Below are 23563 nucleotides of genomic sequence, written 5' to 3'. Positions count from 1 at the left end.
GCTATATGGAGGTATAGTATATTACAGGTGTACTATATGGAGGTGTAGTATATTACAGGTATGCTATATGGAGGTGTAGTATATTACAGGTGTACTATATGGAGGTGTAGTATATTACAGGTGTACTATATGGAGGTATAGTATATTACAGGTGTACTATATGGAGGTGTAGTATATTACAGGTATGCTATATGGAGGTGTAGTATATTACAGGTGTACTATATGGAGGTGTAGTATATTACAGGTGTACTATATGGAGGTGTAGTATATTACAGGTATGCTATATGGAGGTGTAGTATATTACAGGTGTACTATATGGAGGTGTAGTATATTACAGGTATGCTATATGGAGGTGTAGTATATTACAGGTGTGCTATATGGAGGTGTAGTATATTACAGGTATGCTATATGGAGGTGTAGTATATTACAGGTGTGCTATATGGAGGTGTAGTATATTACAGGTATGCTATATGGAGGTGTAGTATATTACAGGTATGCTATATGGAGGTGTAGTATATTACAGGTGTGCTATATGGAGGTGTAGTATATTACAGGTGTGCTATATGGAGGTGTAGTATATTACAGGTGTACTATATGGAGGCATAGTATATTACAGGTGTGCTACATGGAGGTGTATATTACAGGTGTGCTATATGGAGGTGTAGTATATTACAGGTGTGCTATATAGGGGTGTAGTGATGTAGTATATTACAGGTGTGCTATATGGAGGTGTAGTATATTACAGGTGTGCTATATAGTGGTGTAGTGATGTAGTAGATAGGGGTGTAGTGATGTAGTATATTACAGGTGTGCTATATGGAGGTATAGTATGTTACAGGTGTAGTATATGGGGTGTAGTGATGTAGTATATTACAGGTGTACTATATGGAGGTGTAGTATATTACAGGTGTATATAGGGGTGTAGTGATGTAGTATATTACAGGTGTAGTATATGGGGTGTAGTGCTGTAGTATATTACAGGTGTACTATATGGAGGTGTAGTATATTACAGGTGTATATAGGGGTGTAGTGATGTAGTATATTACAGGTGTGTATATAGGGGTGTAGTGATGTAGTATATTACAGGTGTGCTATATGGAGGTATAGTATATTACAGGTGTAGTATATGGGGTGTAGTGATGTAGTATATTACAGGTGTACTATATGGAGGTGTAGTATATTACAGGTGTATATAGGGGTGTAGTGATGTAGTATATTACAGGTGTAGTATATGGGGTGTAGTGATGTAGTATATTACAGGTGTGTATATAGGGGTGTAGTGATGTAGTATATTACAGGTGTGCTATATGGAGGTATAGTATATTACAGGTGTAGTATATGGGGTGTAGTGATGTAGTATATTACAGGTGTATATAGGGGTGTAGTGATGTAGTATATTACAGGTGTATATAGGGGTGTAGTGATGTAGTATATTACAGGTGTGCTATATGGAGGTATAGTATATTACAGGTGTAGTATATGGGGTGTAGTGATGTAGTATATTACAGGTGTATATAGGGGTGTAGTGATGTAGTATATTACAGGTGTATATAGGGGTGTAGTGATGTAGTATATTACAGGTGTGCTATATGGAGGTGTACTATATTACAGGTGTAGTATATGGGGTGTAGTGATGTAGTATATTACAGGTGTATATAGGGGTGTAGTGATGTAGTATATTACAGGTGTATATAGGGGTGTAGTGATGTAGTATATTACAGGTGTGCTATATGGAGGTGTACTATATTACAGGTGTAGTATATGGAGTGTAGTGATGTAGTATATTACAGGTGTATATAGGGGTGTAGTGATGTAGTATATTACAGGTGTATATAGGGGTGTAGTGATGTAGTATATTACAGGTGTGCTATATGGAGGTGTACTATATTACAGGTGTAGTATATAGGGGTGTAATGATGTAGTATATTACAGGTGTAGTATATAGGGGTGTAATGATGTAGTATATCGGAGGTGTATTATATAGTGGTGTAGTATAATACAGGTGTATATGGGGGTGTAGTATATTACAGGTATATGGAGGGAGTGTAGTATAATACAGGTGTATATGGGGGTGTAGTATATTACAGGTATATGGAGGGAGTGTAGTATAATACAGGTGTAGTATATAGGGGTGTAGTGGTGTAGTTTATTACAGGTGTAGTATATGGAGGGGGTGTAGTGATGTAGTATATTGGGTAGAACTGAGGTAATTATATTAATCCGGCCCTCTAAACCAATCCCAATTTCTCATGCGGCCCCATGGGAAAATTAATTGCCCACCCCTGATCTATAGTCTTGCTGCACGTTAATGGCTTTATCCACATCTAATAATAGGGCGTGAATACTTTTGCAAAACTCTTTTTTATTGCCCCCATAAATATAAAATTTAAAAAAAATTCACTTTGCAAACTGTTGTGTGTAGGGAACCACTTTGTAACTTGGTGCAAGCCCTTAGATCCTCCTGCCGTTTCTTCTGCGCATGCGCCGGGTCCTGATGTCACTTCTGGGTCTTTGGTTACTTCACATTGTCACAAATTCCTCTCTGCAGAGCATCTTGCACACAGGTGATTCTTTGCTGCGCCTTCCTGAATTACGGAGCCTACAGTGACATTATTCCTCTGTGCAGAGCATCTTGCACACAGGTGATGCTCTGCCGCTCCTTCCTGAACTTCAGAGCTGGCAGTGACAAGTTTCCTTTGTGCAGAGCATCTTGCATTTGGAGATGCTCTGCTGCGTTTCTCGAGCACTACCTGGCAGGTTATTTGACAGCACAGGAATCCATGCAGGTTCTGGGAGGTGCCTTTACTCAGGTGTTCCATATTCCTGGTAATTGCTCTATTTCATTACTGAGCATGCTCTCCAAAAACCTTGCCAGTTGTACTCTCTGGTTCTGCAGTTGTGCTCTTGGCTTGTGTTTGTGCTTGTGTTCTGATCTACATTTCTTGACCCCGGAACCGTTCTTTGACCCCTCTCTGCCCACACCCTGTTCTTGTCATTACTTGTCATTGCTTCTGACCTCGGACTGTTACCTGACCATATCTCTGCCTGTTGCCTGTTCTTGTCGTAACCTCCTGGCTTCTAACATCGGACCATTACCTGACCACATCTCTGCCCGTTTCCTGTTCTTGTTGTTACCTCCTGACTTCTGACCTCGGACCATTACCTGACCACGTTTCTGCTAGCTCCCTTACCTCCTGGCTTCTGACTTCGGACCTTTACCTGACTACGTCTCTGCCAGCTCCCTGTTCTTGTTGTTACCTCCTGGCTTCTGACCTCGGACAGTTACCTGACCACGTCTCTCCCCGCTTCCTGTTCTTGTCGTTACCTCCTGACTTCTGACCTCGGCCATTACCTGACCATGTCTTTGCCAGCTCCCTGTTCTTGTCATTACCTCCTGGTTTCTCACTTCGGACCGTTACCTGACTACGTCTCTACCAGCTTCCTGTTCTTGTTGTTACCTCCTGGCTGCTGACCTTGGATCGTTACCTCACCACATCTCTGCCCGCTTCCTGTTCTTGTCGTTACTTCCTGGCTGCTGACCTCGGACCGTTACCTGACCACATCTCTGCTCGCTTAATATTATTGTCGTTACCACCTGGCTTCTGACCTCGGATCATTATCTGACCACATCTCTGCCCACTCCCTGTTCTTGTCATTACCTCCTGGCTTCTGACCTCGGACTGTTACCTGACCACATCTCTGTCTGCTCCCTGAAACTAATTTGTACTCTCCTAGAATTCTGAACCTAGGCCTGTGACTTGACTGAGTTTCTGCTTACTCCCTGTGTCCTGACGTGTCCTCCTCTTACCTGACCCCAGCTTGTCTGACTACCATTCTGTCTATACTATCCGTTATGGGTTATCAGCATTATAAAGCACCATCTTCTAATGTAATATATTAGGATTTTAATCAGCTCTAATAACGGTAAAAAGTGGATAAATACACGTCTCACGCTCAATAGGGAAGATTCTGCTGAATTTTGCGTATGATCATAGAATAACCTGATCAGCTAACACTCAATGGCGCCAGTTGTAATATTTTGCCAATAGGGATATAACGCTGAAGGTCAGGAATGGCAGCAAGAACTGCAGGCTACTTACACCTATGATATATTAATGCATGTGCCGATCAATACTCAACCTTCAGGCAACCGTAATAATCAATCCAAGGTATTGGAAAAACTACAGAGCACAGAGTAAGATCATAGGAACAATATGCGGCTCCTTCTGGCCATATACAGTATATTACATGGAGACCTGATATATACCCCTACAATAATTATATCATTCCTCTATATCAGGAAATCAGAATCAGCCTCTCTCGCTTGTTTTTGCAAGTTTTGTAATTTCAGGTTTTTGGAAGGAGCGGAGTTTTTGTGGGTTCCTCCGGGTTTCACCTGCAGTACCATGACTGACCACAGGGAGCGCTATTACTGCAGTCGGGGATTGGACAGTGATTGAAGCAAGTTGTTTGCTTTTGACCCTAAATTTTTTACAAAGGGTATCTCAAAAGTCAGCTGATTATTTAGAACCACCAGGAATCAGCTAAAGTCTATGGAAGAACTCAACAGCATGTGATCAATTCATCCGCAGCGCCGCCACAGAAGGAATTAAATATTACACGGCACCCACTAAAATCAATTCCGGTGTAAAGAAAGGACATTTTGGGAGAAGAAGACGAAAAAGACGACAACGAAAAAGACAACGACGATGAAGATGAAAAAGAGAACAAAGATAGAGAAAGATGAAGACCACGACGAAGATGAGGATGAAGAAGATGACGACAACGAAGACGATGAAGAAGACGACGAAGAAGATGAAGTCGAAGAAGAAGATGAAGAAGAGGAAATCTTTGTAGGTTTCTGCTGGCCTAGATAATAGATTAAGTACATATTCTAATTCTGACCACACACTCTAGTGCTGTCTACCGACCACACATGCTAGCGCCATTTCTCGACCATAAACTCTATTGCTCTCTCCTGACCCCTGACAACACACACTAGCGCTGGCTTTTGACCAGACATGCTAGTGCTGGCTCCCGAACACACGGTAGTACCAGCTTGACCACACGTGCTAGTGCAGTCTTCTGACCACACACTTTAGTGCCGGTTCCTGATTACGCACACTAGTACCGGCTCCTGACCACACATGCTAGTGACTACTCCTGACCAAACACGCTAGTGCCGGCTCCTGACCACACATTCTGGTGCTGCCTCCTGATCACACATTCTGGTGCCGCCTCCTGACAACACATGCCAGCTACTGGCCACACACAGTAGTGCAGGCTCCTGACCACATGCTCTGGTACCTCCTCCTGTCCACACATGCTAGTGCCAGCTCCTGACCACACACGCTAGCGCCAGCTCCTCCTGATCACACACACTAGTGCCGACACCTGACCACACATACTAGTGCTGGCTCCTGACCACACACACAAGTGCCGACACCTGACCCATACACATACTAGTGATGGCTCCTGACCACACACACTAGTGCCGCCTTCTGATTACACACGCTAGTGCTGCCTTCTGACCACACACGCTATTGCCGGCTCCTGACCACACACGCTAGTGCTGCCTTCTGACCACACACACTAGTGCTTGCTCCTGACCACACACGCTAGTGCCGGGTCCTGACCACACATGCTAGTGCTGCCTTCTGACCACACACACTATTGCCGGCTCCTGACCACATACACTAGTGCTGGCTCCTGACCACACACGCTAGTGCCGGCTCCCGACCACACACGCTAGTGCCGCCTCCTGACCACACACACTAGTGCTTCCTCCTGACCACACACACTAGTGCTGCCTCCCGACCACACGCACTAGTGCCGGCTCCCGACCACACACTCTAGCGCCGGCTCCCGACCAAACACTCTAGCGCCGGCTCACGAACACACACTCTATTGCTGGCTCCTGAAAACACACTCTAGGGCTGGCTCCCATCTCCTGACCACACATGCTAGTGCCATCTCACTCTAGCGCCGGCTCCCGACCACATACTCTAGTGCTGGCTCCCATCTCCTGACCACACACTCTAGTGCCATCTCCTGACCATACACTCTAGTGCCATCTCCTGACCACACACTCTAGTGCCAGTGCCTGACCACAAACTCTAGCGCCGGCTCCTGACCACAAACTCTAGTGCCATCTCCTGACCACACACTCTAGTGCCATCTCCTGACCACACACTCTAGTGCCATCTCCTGACCACACACTCTAGTGCCAGTTCCTGACGACACACTCTAGCGCCGGCTCCTGACCACAAACTCTAGTGCCATCTCCTGACCACACACTCTAGTGCCATCTCTTGACCATACACTCTAGTGCCATCTCCTGACCACACACTCTAGTGCCAGTTCCTGACCACACACTCTAGTGCCGGCTCCTGACCACAAACTCTAGTGCCATCTCCTGACCACACACTCTAGTGCCATCTCCTGACCACACACTCTAGTGCCAGTTCCTGACCACACACTCTAGTGCCATCTCCTGACCACACATGCTAGTGCCATCTCCTGACCACACACAGTAGTGCTGGCTCCTGACCACACACTCTAGTGCCATCTCCTGACCATACACTCTAGTGCCATCTCCTGACCACACACTCTAGTGCCAGTTCCTGACCACAAACTCTAGCGCCGGCTCCTGACCACAAACTCTAGTGCCATCTCCTGACCACACACTCTAGTGCCATCTCCTGACCATACACTCTAGTGCCAGTTCCTGACCACACACTCTAGTGCCGGCTCCTGACCATACACTCTAGTGCCATCTCCTGACCACACACTCTAGTGCCAGTTCCTGACCACAAACTCTAGTGCCAGTTCCTGACCACACACTCTAGTGCCGGCTCCTGACCATACACTCTAGTGCCATCTCCTGACCACACACTCTAGTGCCAGTTCCTGACCACAAACTCTAGTGCCAGTTCCTGACCACACACTCTAGTGCCATCTCCTGACCATACACTCTAGTGCCAGTTCCTGACCACACACTCTAGTGCCGGCTCCTGACCATACACTCTAGTGCCATCTCCTGACCACACACTCTAGTGCCAGTTCCTGACCACAAACTCTAGTGCCAGTTCCTGACCACACACTCTAGTGCCGGCTCCTGACCATACACTCTAGTGCCATCTCCTAACCACACACTCTAGTGCCATCTCCTGACCACATACTCTAGTGCCATCTCCTGACCACATGTCACGCTCCCGGTGTCCCAGCAGCCCTCCTTACCCACTGAGCCGGTTCCTGCATCGCACCACCGCTCCATACCCACTGATCCAGTCGTACCTGCATTGCACCACCGCTCTGTACCCACTGATCCAGTCACACCTGCATCGCACCACCGCTCCGTACCCACTGATCCGGCCTCACCGTCATTGCACTGCTCCTTACCCACTGATCCACTCCACGTGTCCACCGGTCATGGCCGCCGCTCCCGCTCGTGCTCTCCTGTGTCCTGCTCCTGGTCTCATGAGTCTGACTCTGAGTATTAGCCTCATGCCTCTGTATAGGACCAGGCCGCGCCCACTCTCCTGGTTTTATGGACCCAGCACACCTGAAGCAGGATGTGACATACGGCTGTGCTGGATATATAAGACTGGCCTTTCCATAGGGGCGTTGCCTGATCAACGTGTCTAGAAGCTTTGTCTTTTGTGCTAGGTGCTCAGGCCCCCTGGTGCCGTGTCCTGTAGACTTCTTGTCTTTGCTCCCTGGTACCTGTGCCTGTTTTCCTTACCGTCCTGAAGAACTTTGTGACTCTGCTGACCTGGTTATACCTGTCCCGGCCACGCCAGTGCTCCGGCTGCCGTGTACACTGCCCCCCGGTGGGATACTCGGTCCAGTGGATCCACCTCCTGGGCCCATCAGTCCTCCTGGTCCTGACAGTTTGATCAGGCCATGGATCCCGCTGGAGCACAAACATCTGAGCTGGCCGAACTACGCCAGGAACTGGTGCAACAGCGTGACACCTTACACCGGATGCTGAAATTCCTGGCGTCCATGGACCACCGGCTATATACGCTGCAGACCGCTGCCTCGTCTGAGTCCACGCAGCAACCAGTCTCCGGCTCTGAACCAGTTTCCGCCATGGCCTCGCAACTTCGCCTCGCTGCTCCGCCTCGCTATGCAGGGGATCCCAAGTCCTGCCGCGGCTTCTTGAACCAGTGCTCCCTGCATTTCAAGTTGCTTCCTCATTTGTTTGTCTCAGACCAGGCTAAAGTGGCGTTCCTGATGTCGCACTTGGAAGGCGAAGCTCTAGCCTGGATTAACCCCCTGTGGGAGAATGAGGATCCAATGACCACTAACATCCGGGAATTCCTGCACGCTTTCCGAAGTACATTCGATGAACCCGGACGTACCACCACAGTGACCTCTTCGCTCCTCCGGCTACGCCAAGGGACCCTGACCGTCGGCCAATACGCCATCCAGTTCCGCACGCTCGCCTCTGAGCTGGGCTGGAACAATGAGGCCTTGACGGCGGCCTTTTGGGAAGGACTCTCTGGCCGCGTCAAAGACGAGCTTGCTGGCCGTGACGTTCCACGCACCTTGGACGCTTTAATATCCTTAGCCACCCGGATTGACCTCCGTTTCCAGGAGCGAACCAAAGAGGTATTCCGGGAGAAGCTACCACCCCGTCACGCCTTGTCCCCGCAGAGGCCTACCGCTCCTTTGCCCCTGCCTTCCTGTGACATGTTTCCGGAACCCATGCAAATTGACCGACTGAACCAAGCCAAGCAACGCCGTGCAGAACGGCTCGCCCTGGGCCTGTGCTTCTATTGTGGAGACGGGTCACACATGCTTCGGACATGCCCTGAGAAACCTGGTAGACCCCAGGCCCAAGGGATGGTGGGAACCGCTACCCTTGGCACCGGAATCCCCTCCGTTCCACTTACACAGACTGTCCAGGTGACGACGAAGAAGACCAGGTTCACAGCAGAGGCCCACATCGATTCTGGGGCGGCGGGTAATTTCATACGCCAGTCTGCAGTGGATCGATACCAAGTACCTGTGATCCCGCTTGCCAAGCCCCTCTGGTTCGCCTCCGTGGACGGCAAACTGCTATACGAACCTGTCCGATATACCACTGAACCAGTAAGACTCCAGGTTGGCACTTTGCATACTGAGACCATCACCTTCTTTGTGATCCCGAGGATGGCTCCTGAGCTCCTGTTGGGTCTGCCCTGGCTTCAACTTCATGACCCTGCCATTAGTTGGCACTCTGGCGCTATTAACCGCTGGGGGTCCTCGTGTCATGACCACTGCCTACAGCCCGTTCCTCGGCCCCTGTCACCCGAGCCTGCTATGCCGCAGGAAGAAGAAGAGGCGATGACTCAGTCCAGCGGTGTACCACAGCTCCTGGCACTTGTGCCTGTGGTGCCACCGGACCCAGAAGCAGAGTCGACGCAGTCCAGCGTCGTTCCACCATCCCTGGCACTTGAGACTTTGATGCCCCCTGCTACTGAGGATGACACACTTTCCTGTACCCGGTCCGAGACGCCCGAACTGGTCGCCCACGACTCCAGTCCTGCTTCTGACTGTCTTCCCTTATCCGTTGCCTCCGTTGCCGCTGACTTGGGTTCTCCGATACGGGACATAGTGGCCATGAAAACGGTCCGGGGTAGGCAGTCCTTCCTGGTCGATTGGGTGGATTGCGGCCCCGAGGCTCGGTCCTGGTTGTCCCGGAAGTACGTTGCTGCCCCTCTTCGGCGCGCCTACATGTCCCGGCCGCGGGGAAGGGGGCTTCAAGGGGGGGGTACTGTCACGCTCCCGGTGTCCCAGCAGCCCTCCTTACCCACTGAGCCGGTTCCTGCATCGCACCACCGCTCCATACCCACTGATCCAGTCGTACCTGCATTGCACCACCGCTCTGTACCCACTGATCCAGTCACACCTGCATCGCACCACCGCTCCGTACCCACTGATCCGGCCTCACCGTCATTGCACTGCTCCTTACCCACTGATCCACTCCACGTGTCCACCGGTCATGGCCGCCGCTCCCGCTCGTGCTCTCCTGTGTCCTGCTCCTGGTCTCATGAGTCTGACTCTGAGTATTAGCCTCATGCCTCTGTATAGGACCAGGCCGCGCCCACTCTCCTGGTTTTATGGACCCAGCACACCTGAAGCAGGATGTGACATACGGCTGTGCTGGATATATAAGACTGGCCTTTCCATAGGGGCGTTGCCTGATCAACGTGTCTAGAAGCTTTGTCTTTTGTGCTAGGTGCTCAGGCCCCCTGGTGCCGTGTCCTGTAGACTTCTTGTCTTTGCTCCCTGGTACCTGTGCCTGTTTTCCTTACCGTCCTGAAGAACTTTGTGACTCTGCTGACCTGGTTATACCTGTCCCGGCCACGCCAGTGCTCCGGCTGCCGTGTACACTGCCCCCCGGTGGGATACTCGGTCCAGTGGATCCACCTCCTGGGCCCATCAGTCCTCCTGGTCCTGACACCACACACTCTAGTGCCAGTTCCTGACCACACACTCTAGTGCCGGCTCCTGACCACAAACTCTAGTGCCATCTCCTGACCACATGCTCTAGTGCCATCTCCTGACCACACACTCTAGTGCCAGTTCCTGATTACGCACACTAGTGTTGGCTCCTAACCACACCTGCTAGTGCCAGTTCCTGATTACGCACACTAGTGTTGGCTCCTAACCACACCTGCTAGTGCCGGCTCCTGACCACACACGCTAGTGCCAGCTCCTTAGCACTGGTACTGCGGTTAATGAGACAATAAACCATAAAAAAATATTGATAGCATTTTCCTCTCTTTATGGACATAATTCGACATGCTTTCTTCAGATCCCTCCGCGTGCTCGATGACAGAGTGATGCATGTTACACAGGAGCCTGCCTTTACCAATATGACCTTAGATGTTAATACACCGCCCAGCAAACATCACAAGCATGTATCTGATAGACTCGGGAGATGGTAATGTATTCTCCATAAAACACGCATCGATGTCGTTACACCGTATCTTTTAATGTACATCTGTCTTGACTGCCATGACTCATTCAGCTGATCTCAAGGATGCCGGCGTCAAGACAAAATGGATTTTGTTTCTCTATGTATTTACGCTCCAACTGTTCATTATGTGCGAGAACCGGACTGGATGTAGCAATTGTGTATACAATTTACCATCACAAATCAGTAAAGGACTGGTGGAATAAAACCAAGGACTCATCAGACAAACAGTCATCATTAACCTCAACGTGGCGTCTCCGGGAGAACCATCGAGAGGAACTTTTTAATGTGGAACTTTTGAAACTTTTGTTAACTTCTAGAAGAAGCTAAAGTGGTGAAAGAGGGGGCTTTTTTGTCTTTTATTCCAAATAAAGGATATTTTAAGTGTTTGTGTTTATTTACTTTTCTCACTAACTCCCTCATTACCTCCATTGCCACTGCACCAGGGCAATTGGGAAGAGCTGGGTAAAGTGCCGAGACTGTCGTATCTAATGGATGAGGCAATTCCAGGCAGCTGCCGGCTGATATTTCTAGGCTGGGGGGTACCCAATAACCATGGGTCTCCCCAGCCTGAGAATACCAGCCCCCAGCTGTCAAGATTTATCTGTGCTGGTATCATAATATGGGGGGAATCTAGGCCAATTTTTTTTATTTAGTCATTTATTTTACTGTACGATATAGACCCACCCACCGGCGTCTGTGATTAGAAGCCTCAGACACATTGTCACTCAGTTTGGGGGCTCGTCTGACTGCAACCAATCACAGATGCCGGTGGGCGGGGTAAGCAATGAATATTTATGAGCTTAATGAGCGGCCCGGGGAGAAGAAAGGAGCAGTGTGACAGCTTCCCCGGTGACTCGGTAAGTATGAAGCACTTGCTCCTACCCCTTTGAGCTGGATTCTGGTCCCCATAGACTTTATATGGGGACCGGCATCTGGCCAGATAGCAGGGATCAATACCCCGCCGACTCCGAGTCTGCCAGTCCTCTGAAACACAGGGACAAAACACAAAAAGAATTGACCCGCTGCAACTTTGCGGTCATCACAAAGATACAGCCAAAAATATCTGCAATGTGCGGACCGCAAAAATGAAATCTCAGACTTTGATGGGAAGAACTGCACCTGAAAAACGGGCAAAAACTAGGCAAAAAATGCAGCGTGCGCACATAGCCTTACACCATATGATCCTCATATTCCCAAGGAAGAGGTCCAACATTCTCTCATGATGTGATTTGGTCCTTTGGTTTAACCACCCATTATCGGATTGACCAAAAGGACAAACATTGAACTAATCGCCCAATGTGGTGACAATGTAGCGTTACATATGAGGCCAACATTTGTAGTATGGAGAAGCCATTATTTAGGTGCCAGACTCAACCATTGGGCTGATTGTGAAGCTACAGCAATGTAAGGTGGAAAAACGTCAACACCTCTCATTGGGCTCATGTCAGGAGTGGACCATCGGCATTTCAGGATCCAACACCGTTTAGAGGTTTTCTTTCTGCAAAAACGACCAAAAACTGGAAAATGTTTTTGGATTTCAACTAGAGCTAAGCAAAAAGATTTGGCCATGCCTTGTGAACTGTCTCCATCTCTGGAACCTATCTTGATCAATAGGTCATCATGGTCTAACAATGTGGCCACTTCACCGAGGTCCTGAAAAGCTTTAATTTCCCCCAATTTAGACCCTCCACCTTGTCCTCCTCTGGTGGGACAGACCTGCAGTATTATACAGCACCATATTTGAGGTACTGTATGGTTGTATTGTTTGGGCACACTATTGTCACAAGGGTCTCTGGTTTCTTGGGAGATGTGTGACTGGTTTGGCATCTAAGTCTCACATGGCCTTGTAAGACTCTGGATATTTAAGGGTTTGCATTCTTTAAGGGTTAAGGACTCTTTCTCCTAATTCATCTCAAGTGCAGCCAGTTTGTGAACACTTTCCTTCCCTCTAAATAGTCACATGTTCCATCACTTGATGCCGGTTATACAAAGCATTCTGAACTGACCACCACTGTTGAAGCTGTGCCGTCTGCATCCCTGGTTCTTGGCTGCAGCAGTTCAGTTGATGACCTCTAGCAGCCCTGGTGTTTGGCTTCAAAAGTTGGTGCATATCCTTTTATCCTCCTGTCTGTCCCCCTGTCACACTCTGAGATGGTGAAGTCTCTATGCACCATGTGACACACACGTTCAGACTGACGGTCATCTGACACACTACAAAAAATACCCCAAACAAAGGGGACACACTGGGGACACTATTAACAACGGTGGTCCCTACAGCTAGAGAGAGGGGTGAGGGAACACCTTCCGAACTCACTTCAAACTGTTACCTAAGTTCTTTGGCGTCCCTATAGGGGGTGTTTCAACTCAATGTAGAGCCCTGCTACTGAGATGGCCGGCGGGAGATCCTAGTCCCACCGCTGTACTAATAAACACGGAGGGAAGAGAAGGACAGACAGGGGGAATAAGCAGAAGGATATGAACACCAAAATCCACGGCTGCAGACAGACTCCAAAGTAGAAGTAGGATGGACACAGGACAATTCCTCAGCAGCTCCTTCCACCACAATGGTCAGAGTAGAATGAATTCTATCAACAGCAAGGACTGCAGGGAAAATTCCACTATTTAAACCTAAAGGGGTGTAGGCTCAAAGCAGCTATAGCTGACCTGCCCTACTTAGAGCTGCTGGCAACTAAACTGACATTAACTCAGAAAGCACCAGACAGACTCCAAAGTAGAAGTAGGATGGACACAGGACAATTCCTCCGCAGCTCCTTCCACCACGATGGCCAGAGTAGAATGAATTATATCAACAGCAAGGACTACATGCAAAATTCCACTGTTTAAACCTAAAGGGGTGTAGGCACAAAGCAGCTACAGCTGACATGCCCTGCTCAGAGCTGCTAGCAACTAAACTGACATTAACTCATAAAGCACCAGACAGATTCCAAAGTAGAATGGACACAGGACAATTCCTCAGCAGCTCCTTCCATCACGATGGCCAGAGTAGAATGAATTATATCAACAGCAAGGACTACATGGAAAATGCCACTGTTTAAACCTAAAGGGGTGTAGGCACAAAGCAGCTACAGCTGACATGCCCTGCTCAGAGCTGCTGGCAACTAAACTGACATTAACTCATAAAGCACCAGACAGATTCCAAAGTAGAATGGACACAGGACAATTCCTCAGCAGCTCCTTCCATCACGATGGCCAGAGTAGAATGAATTATATCAACAGCAAGGACTACATGGAAAATGCCAATGTTTAAACCTAAAGGGGTGTAGGCACAAAGCCGCTACAGCTGACGTGCCCTGCTCAGAGCTGCTGGCAACTAAACTGACATTAACTCATAAAGCACCAGACAGACTCCAAAGTAGAAGTAGGATGGACACAGGACAATTCCTCAGCAGCTCCTTCCACCACGATGGCCAGAGTAGAATGAATTCTATCAACAGCAAGGACTACATGGAAAATTCCACTGTTTAAACCTAAAGGGGTGTAGGCACAAAGCCGCTACAGCTGACGTGCCCTGCTCAGAGCTGCTGGCAACTAAATTGATATTAACTCATAAAGCACCAACAGAAAGGAAACTAAATTTAAATGAGGAGTCTATATGGTAAAGAGTCAAAAACCTGTCACAAGTTTCTAAAGAAAAGGGAGATGACCATGACACCCCCAGGCGCTAAAATTGGGGACAGCTAATTTTATCATCAATTTTTGGGCTGATTCCTACTATGAAACAGGGGTGTTGAATTAATGGGTGCAGAGGTATCAGCCGTGCCTGATGGGACCAGGAAGGCACCAATATGATTAGTGGCACATCTTGGATATTGCATTGGTGCCCAGAAGTTTCACATTAAGTATATACGTTCCTATACCATTTGATTTTTGCAAAAATGTTAATTAGAGGCAGAGTGACATAAATTTAGAGACCGTCCCTCCATCCAGCGCAGGGCTGTCAATACACGCAACATTCACATATGCATTTAACAAAAGAACAATGGTAGTAAGTAAACTGCACTTAAACAGAGAAGTTCCAGGGAACATTGTGGTAATTACAGCTAATACCGTCCTCATTGTTATTATGAAAAAATAATTACATGTTATAATGTATTGTGCATAAAAAAGAATAGAATACAACTTCTACATATTCCATAGAACTCCCACACTCCAACCGTAACCGCTGGAAAATAAAACAGCAATACAACCGTAGGGACGCCGGCACAATGGGCGGACCAAGCACATTTCATGATGTTCAAACTTTCCGTGTTATTCAACAATGTTACACTTGAAATTATTAACCAGAATAAAATACCAGAAAATGGCCTCGAAATAGGCGAATGTGCATTCGGGAAATTAAGTTAGGTAGAGGGGAGCTGGTGGTCACTCAGCCTGACATCAGCAGGCAATCAGCCTGACATCGGCGGTCAATCAGCCTGACATCGACGGTCAATGGGCGTGACGTCGGCGGTCAACCAGCCTGATGTCGACTGTCACTCAGCCTGAAGTCGACGGTCAATGAGCCTGAAATTGGCGGTCAATGAGCCTGACATCGGTGGTCAATGAGCCTGACATCGCATCGGTGGTCAATGAGCCTGACATCGGCGGTCAATCAGCCTGACGTCGGAGGTCAATGAGCCTGATGTCGGCGGTCAACCAGCCTGATGTCGGCTGTCACTCAGCCGGACGTCGACGGTCAATGAGCCTGTCGTCGACGGTCAATGAGCCTGTCGTCGACGGTCAATGAGCCTGTCGTCGATGGTCAATGAGCCTGACGTAGGCAGTCAACCAGCCTGATGTCGGCTGTCACTCAGCCGGACGTCGAAGGTCAATGAACCTGACGTTGGGGGTCAATCAGCTTGACGTCGGCTGTCACTCAGCCTGAAGTCGACGGTCAATGAGCCTGACTTCGGCAGTCAATGAGCCTGACATTGGGGGTCAATGAGTCTGACATCGGTGGTCAATGAGCCTGACATTGGCAGTAAATGAGCCTGACATCGGCGGTCAATGAGCCGGATGTAGGCGTCAATCAGTTCGACTTCACCCATCAATCAGCCCGACGTCTGCCATCAATCAGCTTGACGTCGGCTGTCACTCAGCCTGAAGTCGACAGACAATGAGCCTGACTTCGGCAGTCAATGACCCTGACATCGGCTGTCAATGAGCCTGACATCGGCAGTCAATCAGCCCAATATCAGCAGTTAATCAGCCTGACGTCGGCAGTCATGCCCCAGCCACAGAGCAGAGTGGTAAACGTGGGGCTGCTCCGGTGACGTGACATCAGCAGAAGCCGTAGAATCACTGACAGGAGCAGTCTGTGATCAATATGTGTCCGTAAAGATCTGAACTGAGCAGAATAGGTGAAAAAAAAAATAAGTCCTGGATAACCCCTTTAAGGTCAATGATAGGGAAAAAAGTTTGGAAAATGTTTGTCCTGCCAAAGGGAAGGTCAACATAGAAGTCATGAATCTAATCATAAATCTCTACGGATCCATTGGACGGTAGAAAAACATATGTAAGGGACATGACTGGTGGAACATGAGGTGATAGAAGAATTAATGCCCATCCATATCCCACCCATCGAAGACCTTGGGTTTGGCCATCAGCACCCATAGCACAAGTCAAGGTTGTACATCCAAGAAAGCAGGTATGGTAACTTGGATGAAAACTGTCCCACAAGAGCAGCCAAGACAGTTCTTCTTCTTTCTACACCTCCTAGTTGACCATCTATGAAGTGTCGTGAAGCCCGTTGGAACCACAAACCATCTACTATGGTACTGCAAGTTATAGAGCAAGTCCACATACCTGATAAAAGGGAATGAGCTCTCTGTCCAGAGACTTGGTGACCTGAACTTCTCCTGTATTCTCGTTGATTTTGAATGTCCCCTTGGGTTCCTCATCCACGCCTTTTCCATAGAGTCGAAACCTGGATCCCTGTATCCTGTCACTCACCACAACCTGAAAAGAGAAAATCTAGGGATCAGTTTAAGGTGCACAATGTTACAACATATACAATCTCATCAAGATCTTCATCAAGGTACCATCATGAGATCAATCCATCAATCCCCATAGTCCTTCTGTAAGCATTACTGTCATACGGATGGGCTGCAGAATAACGAAGGACAGGGGCTCCTACACTTAGGACCCTAGGTAATCCCTGACCTCCGGATTACCTCTGAAGGTGGAGACGCCAGAGTCCCATTCCTTACTATTCTCCTGACCAGAACTAATCTGTTACCCCACCCTCTAGGGAAGGAAGGGGAAGGGAGTGCGATGGAAACACAGATTAATACAGACAGTGGAAAACCAAATCTTAGACACATGGCAAACTCACAGGAATAAAAAATAAGAGACTAAGGAGAAAATCAAGAGCAGAAAGGAAACAACAAAAAGACAACAAGGGTTAACTGCACAACTACGAGCAAGTTTGGATTACAACACCAGACCAGTATAGATTTACTATAGCTGGCATTAAAGAAATAGTCAAGCCACCATATATAGGAGGAGAATGAATGTCACTGGCTCCCCCACAGCATGTGATCAAAGGAGACTAACAAGCAGCTCAGCAAAGATTAACTCTTGCTAGCCTGCCTAAGTCTGTAGGTCAACACTCGTGGGGCTTCCACATGGAGAGCCCCGTAACCTAATACACCTAGGCTTAAGCTGTGAGCTATGGAGTTCTCTCACTATTCCGAATTGCCCTAATCTAGCCGCTGCATACCCCACTTCGGCTTTCATACTGGCTGATGATCTCTCCTTTTGGAATTCATATTGGCAAGCTTCAGTGAAATTTTTCCAAAAATTTCACTTAGAAAACTTGTCAGTACACCAACTGCCCTGAAAAGACATGTAACACTCTGAGGTCTCCTAAGGCTGTTTCCAAACCCTTTTACGCAAATCAAACCTTAGTATTCTCAAATTGACCTCAACATACATGGGTAAAGGGATAGATGCTGTTTTTTATTTGCTGTTACATACTATATATATATTATTCAGTGTTTTATGACTTTCTAAGCTATGATCTATGTAGTACTCTCACTATTCTGATTTGCCCTAATCCAGCTGCTGTATTCCCCACTTTGGCTTTTATACTGGCTGATAATCTCTCTTGATTGACTGCACTTCACCATGTGACAGCTACGAGGCATTTCGGGTAAGCTCATATGGCCAAGCCTTAGGCTATATTTCATGCCCTAATCTGGCCACTGCATTCCCCACTTCGGCTTTTATACTGGCTGATAATCTCTCTTCTTATTGACTGCATTTCACCAGGTGATGTAATAGCTGCGAGGCATTTTGGGGAAGCTCATGTGGCCGAGCCTTAAGGCTGCTTTACATGGTACGACCGATTGTGCGATTTCACAATCGATCGTACCCGCCCCCGTCCTTTTTGTGTCACGGGCAAATCGCTGCCCGTGTCGCACAAAGTCGGTAAGCCCCCGTCACACGTACTTTCCTCTCGTGCGACCTCGCTGTGGGCGGCGAACGTCCACTTCCTGGAGTGGGAGGGACGTTCGGCGTCACAGCGACGTCACACGGCCGCCGGCCAATGGAAGCGGAGGGGCGGAGATGAGTGGGACGTAAACATCCCGCCCACCTCCTTCCTTCACATAGCCGGCGGCGGCCGCGTGACGCAGGTGAGCTGCTGTTCATCGTTCCCGGGGTGTCACACGGAGCGGCGTGTGCTACCCCGGAAACGATGAACAACTAAATTAAACGATATTATGGAACCTAGCGAGCAGTACACGACTCACCATTTGTGAGCGATACTGCGTCGCTAGGAGGTGTCACACAGGCCGGCATCGCCAGCGATACCGGATGTGCGTCACAAAAACCGTGACCCCGAAGATCTATCGCACGATAGATTGTCTGGTGTAAAGCAGCCTTTAGGCTATTTCATGCCCTAATCTGGCCACTGGATTCCCCCCTTTGGCTTTTATATTGGCTGATAATCCAACCTGATTGACTTTGCTTCACCATGTGATAGCTAAGAGGCACTTTGGGGAAGCTGACGTGGCCGAGCCTTGGGCTATTTCATGCCCTAATCTGGCCGCTGCATTCCACACTTTTTGGATTTTATACTGGCTGATAATCCAACCTGATTGACTGTGCTTCACCATGTGATGTGATAGCTACAAGGCATTTCGGGGAAGCTCATGCAGCCAAGCCTTCAGCTATTTCATGCCCTAATCTGGCCGCTGCATTCCCCACTTTGGCTTTTATACTGGCTGATAATCTCTCCTGATTGACTGTGCTTCACCCTGTGATGTGATAGCTACAAGGCATTTCGAGGAAGCTCACATGGCAGAGACTTAGGCTATTTGATGCCCTAATCTGACCACTGCATTCCCCACTTCGGCTTTTATACTGGCTGATACTCTCTTCTGATTGACTGTGCCTCACTATGTGACCATGTGAATGATTCGCCGCATGGAAAACCAATCACATGGTCATGTACAACACGTCTATCAAGTTTGACTACAAAAGAAGTCTTCAAGGACCATGAAGAAAGGAGCGGCATTGATGAAGAACACACAATGGAGCTATTCATGTCTCACCACGTAGCGGAATACTATATACAGTTAGGTCCAGAAATCTTTGGCCAGTGACACAATTTTGGCGAGTTGGGCTCTGCATGCCACCACATTGGATTTGAAATGAAACCTCTACAACAGAATTCAAGTGCAGATTGTAACGTTTAATTTGAAGGTTTGAACAAAAATATCTGATAGAAATTGTAGGAATTGTCACATTTCTTTACAAACACTCCACTTTTTAGGAGGTCAAAAGTAATTGGACAAATAAACCAAACCCAAACAAAATATTTTTATTTTCAATATTTTGTTGCGAATCCTTTGGAGGCAATCACTGCCTTAAGTCTGGAACCCATGGACATCACCAAACGCTGGGTTTCCTCCTTCTTAATGCTTTGCCAGGCCTTTACAGCCGCAGCCTTCAGGTCTTGCTTGTTTGTGGGTCTTTCCGTCTTAAGTCTGGATTTGAGCAAGTGAAATGCATGCTCAATTGGGTTAAGATCTGGTGATTGACTTGGCCATTGCAGAAGGTTCCACTTTTTTGCACTCATGAACTCCTGGGTAGCTTTGGCTGTATGCTTGGGGTCATTGTCCATCTGTACTATGAAGCGCCGTCCGATCAACTTTGCGGCATTTGGCTGAATCTGGGCTGAAAGTATATCCCGGTACACTTCAGTATTCATCCGGCTACTCTTGTCTGCAGTTATGTCATCGATAAACACAAGTGACCCAGTGCCATTGAAAGCCATGCATGCCCATGCCATCACGTTGCCTCCACCATGTTTTACAGAGGATGTGGTGTGCCTTGGATCATGTGCCGTTCCCTTTCTTCTCCAAACCTTTTTCTTCCCATCATTCTGGTACAGGTTGATCTTGGTCTCATCTGTTCATAGAATATTTTCCAGAACTGAGCTGGCTTCATGAGGTGTTTTTCAGCAAATTTAACTCTGGCCTGTCTATTTTTGGAATTGATGAATGGTTTGCATCTAGATGTGAACCCTTTGTATTTACTTTGATGGAGTCTTCTCTTTACTGTTGACTTAGAGACAGATACACCTACTTCACTGAGAGTGTTCTGGACTTCAGTTGATGTTGTGAACGGGTTCTTCTTCACCAAAGAAAGTATGCGGCGATCATCCACCACTGTTGTCATCCGTGGACGCCCAGGCCTTTTTGAGTTCCCAAGCTCACCAGTCAATTCCTTTTTTCTCAGAATGTACCCGACTGTTGATTTTGCTACTCCAAGCATGTCTGCTATCTCTCTGATGGATTTTTTCCTTTTTTTCAGCCTCAGGATGTTCTGCTTCACCTCAATTGAGAGTTCCTTAGACCGCATGTTGTCTGGTCACAGCAACAGCTTCCAAATGCAAAACCACACACCTGTAATCAACCCCAGACCGTTTAACTACTTCATTGATTACAGGTTAACGAGGGAGACGCCTTCAGAGTTAATTGCAGCCCTTAGAGTCCCTTGTCCAATTACTTTTGGTCCCTTGAAAAAGAGGAGGCTATGCATTACAGAGCTATGATTCCTAAACCCTTTCTCCGATTTGGATGTGAAAACTCTCATATTGCAGCTGGGAGTGTGCACTTTCAGCCCATATTATATATAGAATTGTATTTCTGAACATGTTTTTGTAAACAGCTAAAATAACAAAACTTGTGTCACTGTCCAAATATTTCTGGACCTGACTGTACATAGCTATATACTGTAGGGCTGACTCCGGCTCCAGTTTAGAGGACACAAAAATACATTTACTAAACTTCTATTTGAAGTCTGAATATGGTGAAAGGGCAAAGGCCTGCGGGAGGAACGGGCTATGGGGAAAATCTGCCGGTGCGAGGCCTACATAGACTATTCATCAGCAGCAAATGGAGTCTTATTTACAATATAGCAGGAAGTGTAACAAAGGAGGGATGGCAAGCGCTGGGAGTAATTGCCTTGTCTAAAAATGTATCCCGATGTCAGGAATTATTCCTCTTTCAATGAATATTCTATAGAAGATGGAAAATCCAGCTATATATGTAACAAAGGAACTCGCTATTAGCAATATTCAGTAAGAGCATATATACAGTGCCACAATGTATTGAGCAAAGTGTGAATGACCTCTCTAGTGCATCTTAGTGAGTGCAGCTCTGGAGTATAATACAGGAGGTAACTCAGGATCAGTAATGCAATGTATGTACACAGTGACTGCCGCAGCAGAATAGTGAGTGCAGCTCTGGAGTATAATACAGGAGGTAGCTCAGGATTAATGTAATATTTGTACACAGTGACTGCCGCAGCAGAATAGTGAGTGCAGCTCTGGAGTATAATACAGGAGGTAACTCAGGATCAGTAATGTAATGTATGTACACAGTGACTGCACCAGCAGAATAGTGAGTGCAGCTCTGGAGTATAATGCAGGAGGTAACTCAGGATTAATGTAATGTATGTACACAGTGACTGCACCAGCAGAATAGTGAGTGCAGCTCTGGAGTATAATGCAGGAGGTAACTCAGGATTAATGTGATATTTGTACACAGTGACCCCTGTAGATATATCGCTATGCTGAATTCCAGACTTTCTTCCCAGCTGTTTGTATTATAAGTCAGGGGCAGAATGATTGTTCACGTTCCCCCTGAGAAGGGCGATGATGGCGGCTGCCAAGTTGCTCGTTCCTGCGGCTGATGAATATGTTGTCGGTGTTTATATCGGTCTAATGGGAGTGCGGCTTCTGGATGTGACTCAGACAAATATTTAGAAGTAAATGAGTGAAAGTTTTTATAATTCACCATATTGAAGTTTTCCTTGTCGTCAGGACCTGGAGACTGGAAGACGGCAGGAACGAGGGAGACCAAGGATAAAGATGGGCACTGCCGAATTACTGAGACTGTCTGGTAGGAAGGGGAAAAGATACTACACTAGTGCTGAGGGTCTCACGGTGGATTTTATTTTAGCGGTACGCAGCAAAAGTGACCACCTGACTATAGGACTACAATACTGTGATATTAAACGCCCCTTGTCACAAACGTGGGGTAGGAAGCGGGAATTACGCCCCCCCTTTCTACCACCCGTCCGACCGAGCAGAGCACGTGACACGCTCTCTTATAGTCAGGCCAATTATGGAATTGCCCGACAATAAGCCAGGAGGCCGCTATTCTACTATGCCGATGATTGAAGGGTTCCCGGCAGGGCCGTATTTACCATTAGGCACCCGTGGTCCCGTGCCCAGGGCGGCAGGATGCAGGGGGCGGCACCTTCTAGCAGTAAAAAAAAAAAATTTTTTTTTTTACACATTCATTAAATCCGCTGTATTTTCGGAGGTGGGAGGGGGGAGAGGCGCACCTTTATTTATTTGTATCCGCGTCAATTAAGACGCTAATGCAGACAAACCGCGGCGGCCGGGCACAGAGAGCTGATTGACCCCGGAACTTCCCGGAACGGTCACAGGCGCGCCAATCAGCTCCTTCCTCTGTGCTGCGTCCAATGCTGTGTGGATTTCACATGCAGAGCTCACAGCAGGACGCCGCAGAGGACGCCGCGATGGAAGCCGGTGTCAGAAGAGGATACTCACATGAGCCAGGAAGATGACAGCGGGCCGTGGAGCAGGTAAGTGCTCGCAGAGCTGAAGATTCATAAGGAGCGTGGGGGTGTCTCTAATGCAGACTGGAGATCTGGAAGGAGATAGGCTGATACTGGGGGAGACTTGGGGGAAGAGAAGCTGATACTGGGGGAGGCTGGGAGGAGAGAGTATGATGCTGGGAGGGAGGAGGCTGATGTTGCGGAAGGCTGGGATGGGGGGAGGCTGACGCTGGGGGAGGCTGGGAGGAGGGAGGCTGATGCTGAGGGAGGCTGATGCTGGGGGAGGCTGGGAGGAGAGAGGCTGATGCTGGGGGAGGCTGAGAGGAGAGAGGCTGATACTGGGGGAGGCTGGGAGGACAGAGGCTGATGCTGGGGGAGGCTGGGAGGAGGGAGGCTGATGCTGAGGGAGGCTGATGCTGGGGGAGGCTGGGAGGAGAGAGGCTGATGCTGAGGGAGGTTGATGCTGGGGGAGGCTGGAAGGAGAGAGGGGGA

The 23563-nt window shown here is 48.1% G+C and overlaps 1 protein-coding gene across 1 annotated transcript in view; it reads right to left on the bottom strand.

The window, feature by feature from the left end:
- Positions 1 to 23563, bottom strand: part of CDH13 (cadherin 13) — an 867885-nt gene that overhangs the window by 415945 nt on the left and 428377 nt on the right. The window contains exon 5 of the mRNA XM_075326087.1: positions 16778 to 16930. Coding sequence (XP_075182202.1) covers positions 16778 to 16930 — 153 coding nt within the window. The remainder of the gene's footprint in view (positions 1 to 16777; positions 16931 to 23563) is intronic.

Source organism: Anomaloglossus baeobatrachus, chromosome 10 (assembly GCF_048569485.1).
Source record: "Anomaloglossus baeobatrachus isolate aAnoBae1 chromosome 10, aAnoBae1.hap1, whole genome shotgun sequence".
Classification (NCBI taxonomy): Eukaryota; Metazoa; Chordata; class Amphibia; order Anura; family Aromobatidae; genus Anomaloglossus; species Anomaloglossus baeobatrachus.
This window is presented reverse-complemented; position numbering and strand designations above follow the sequence as displayed.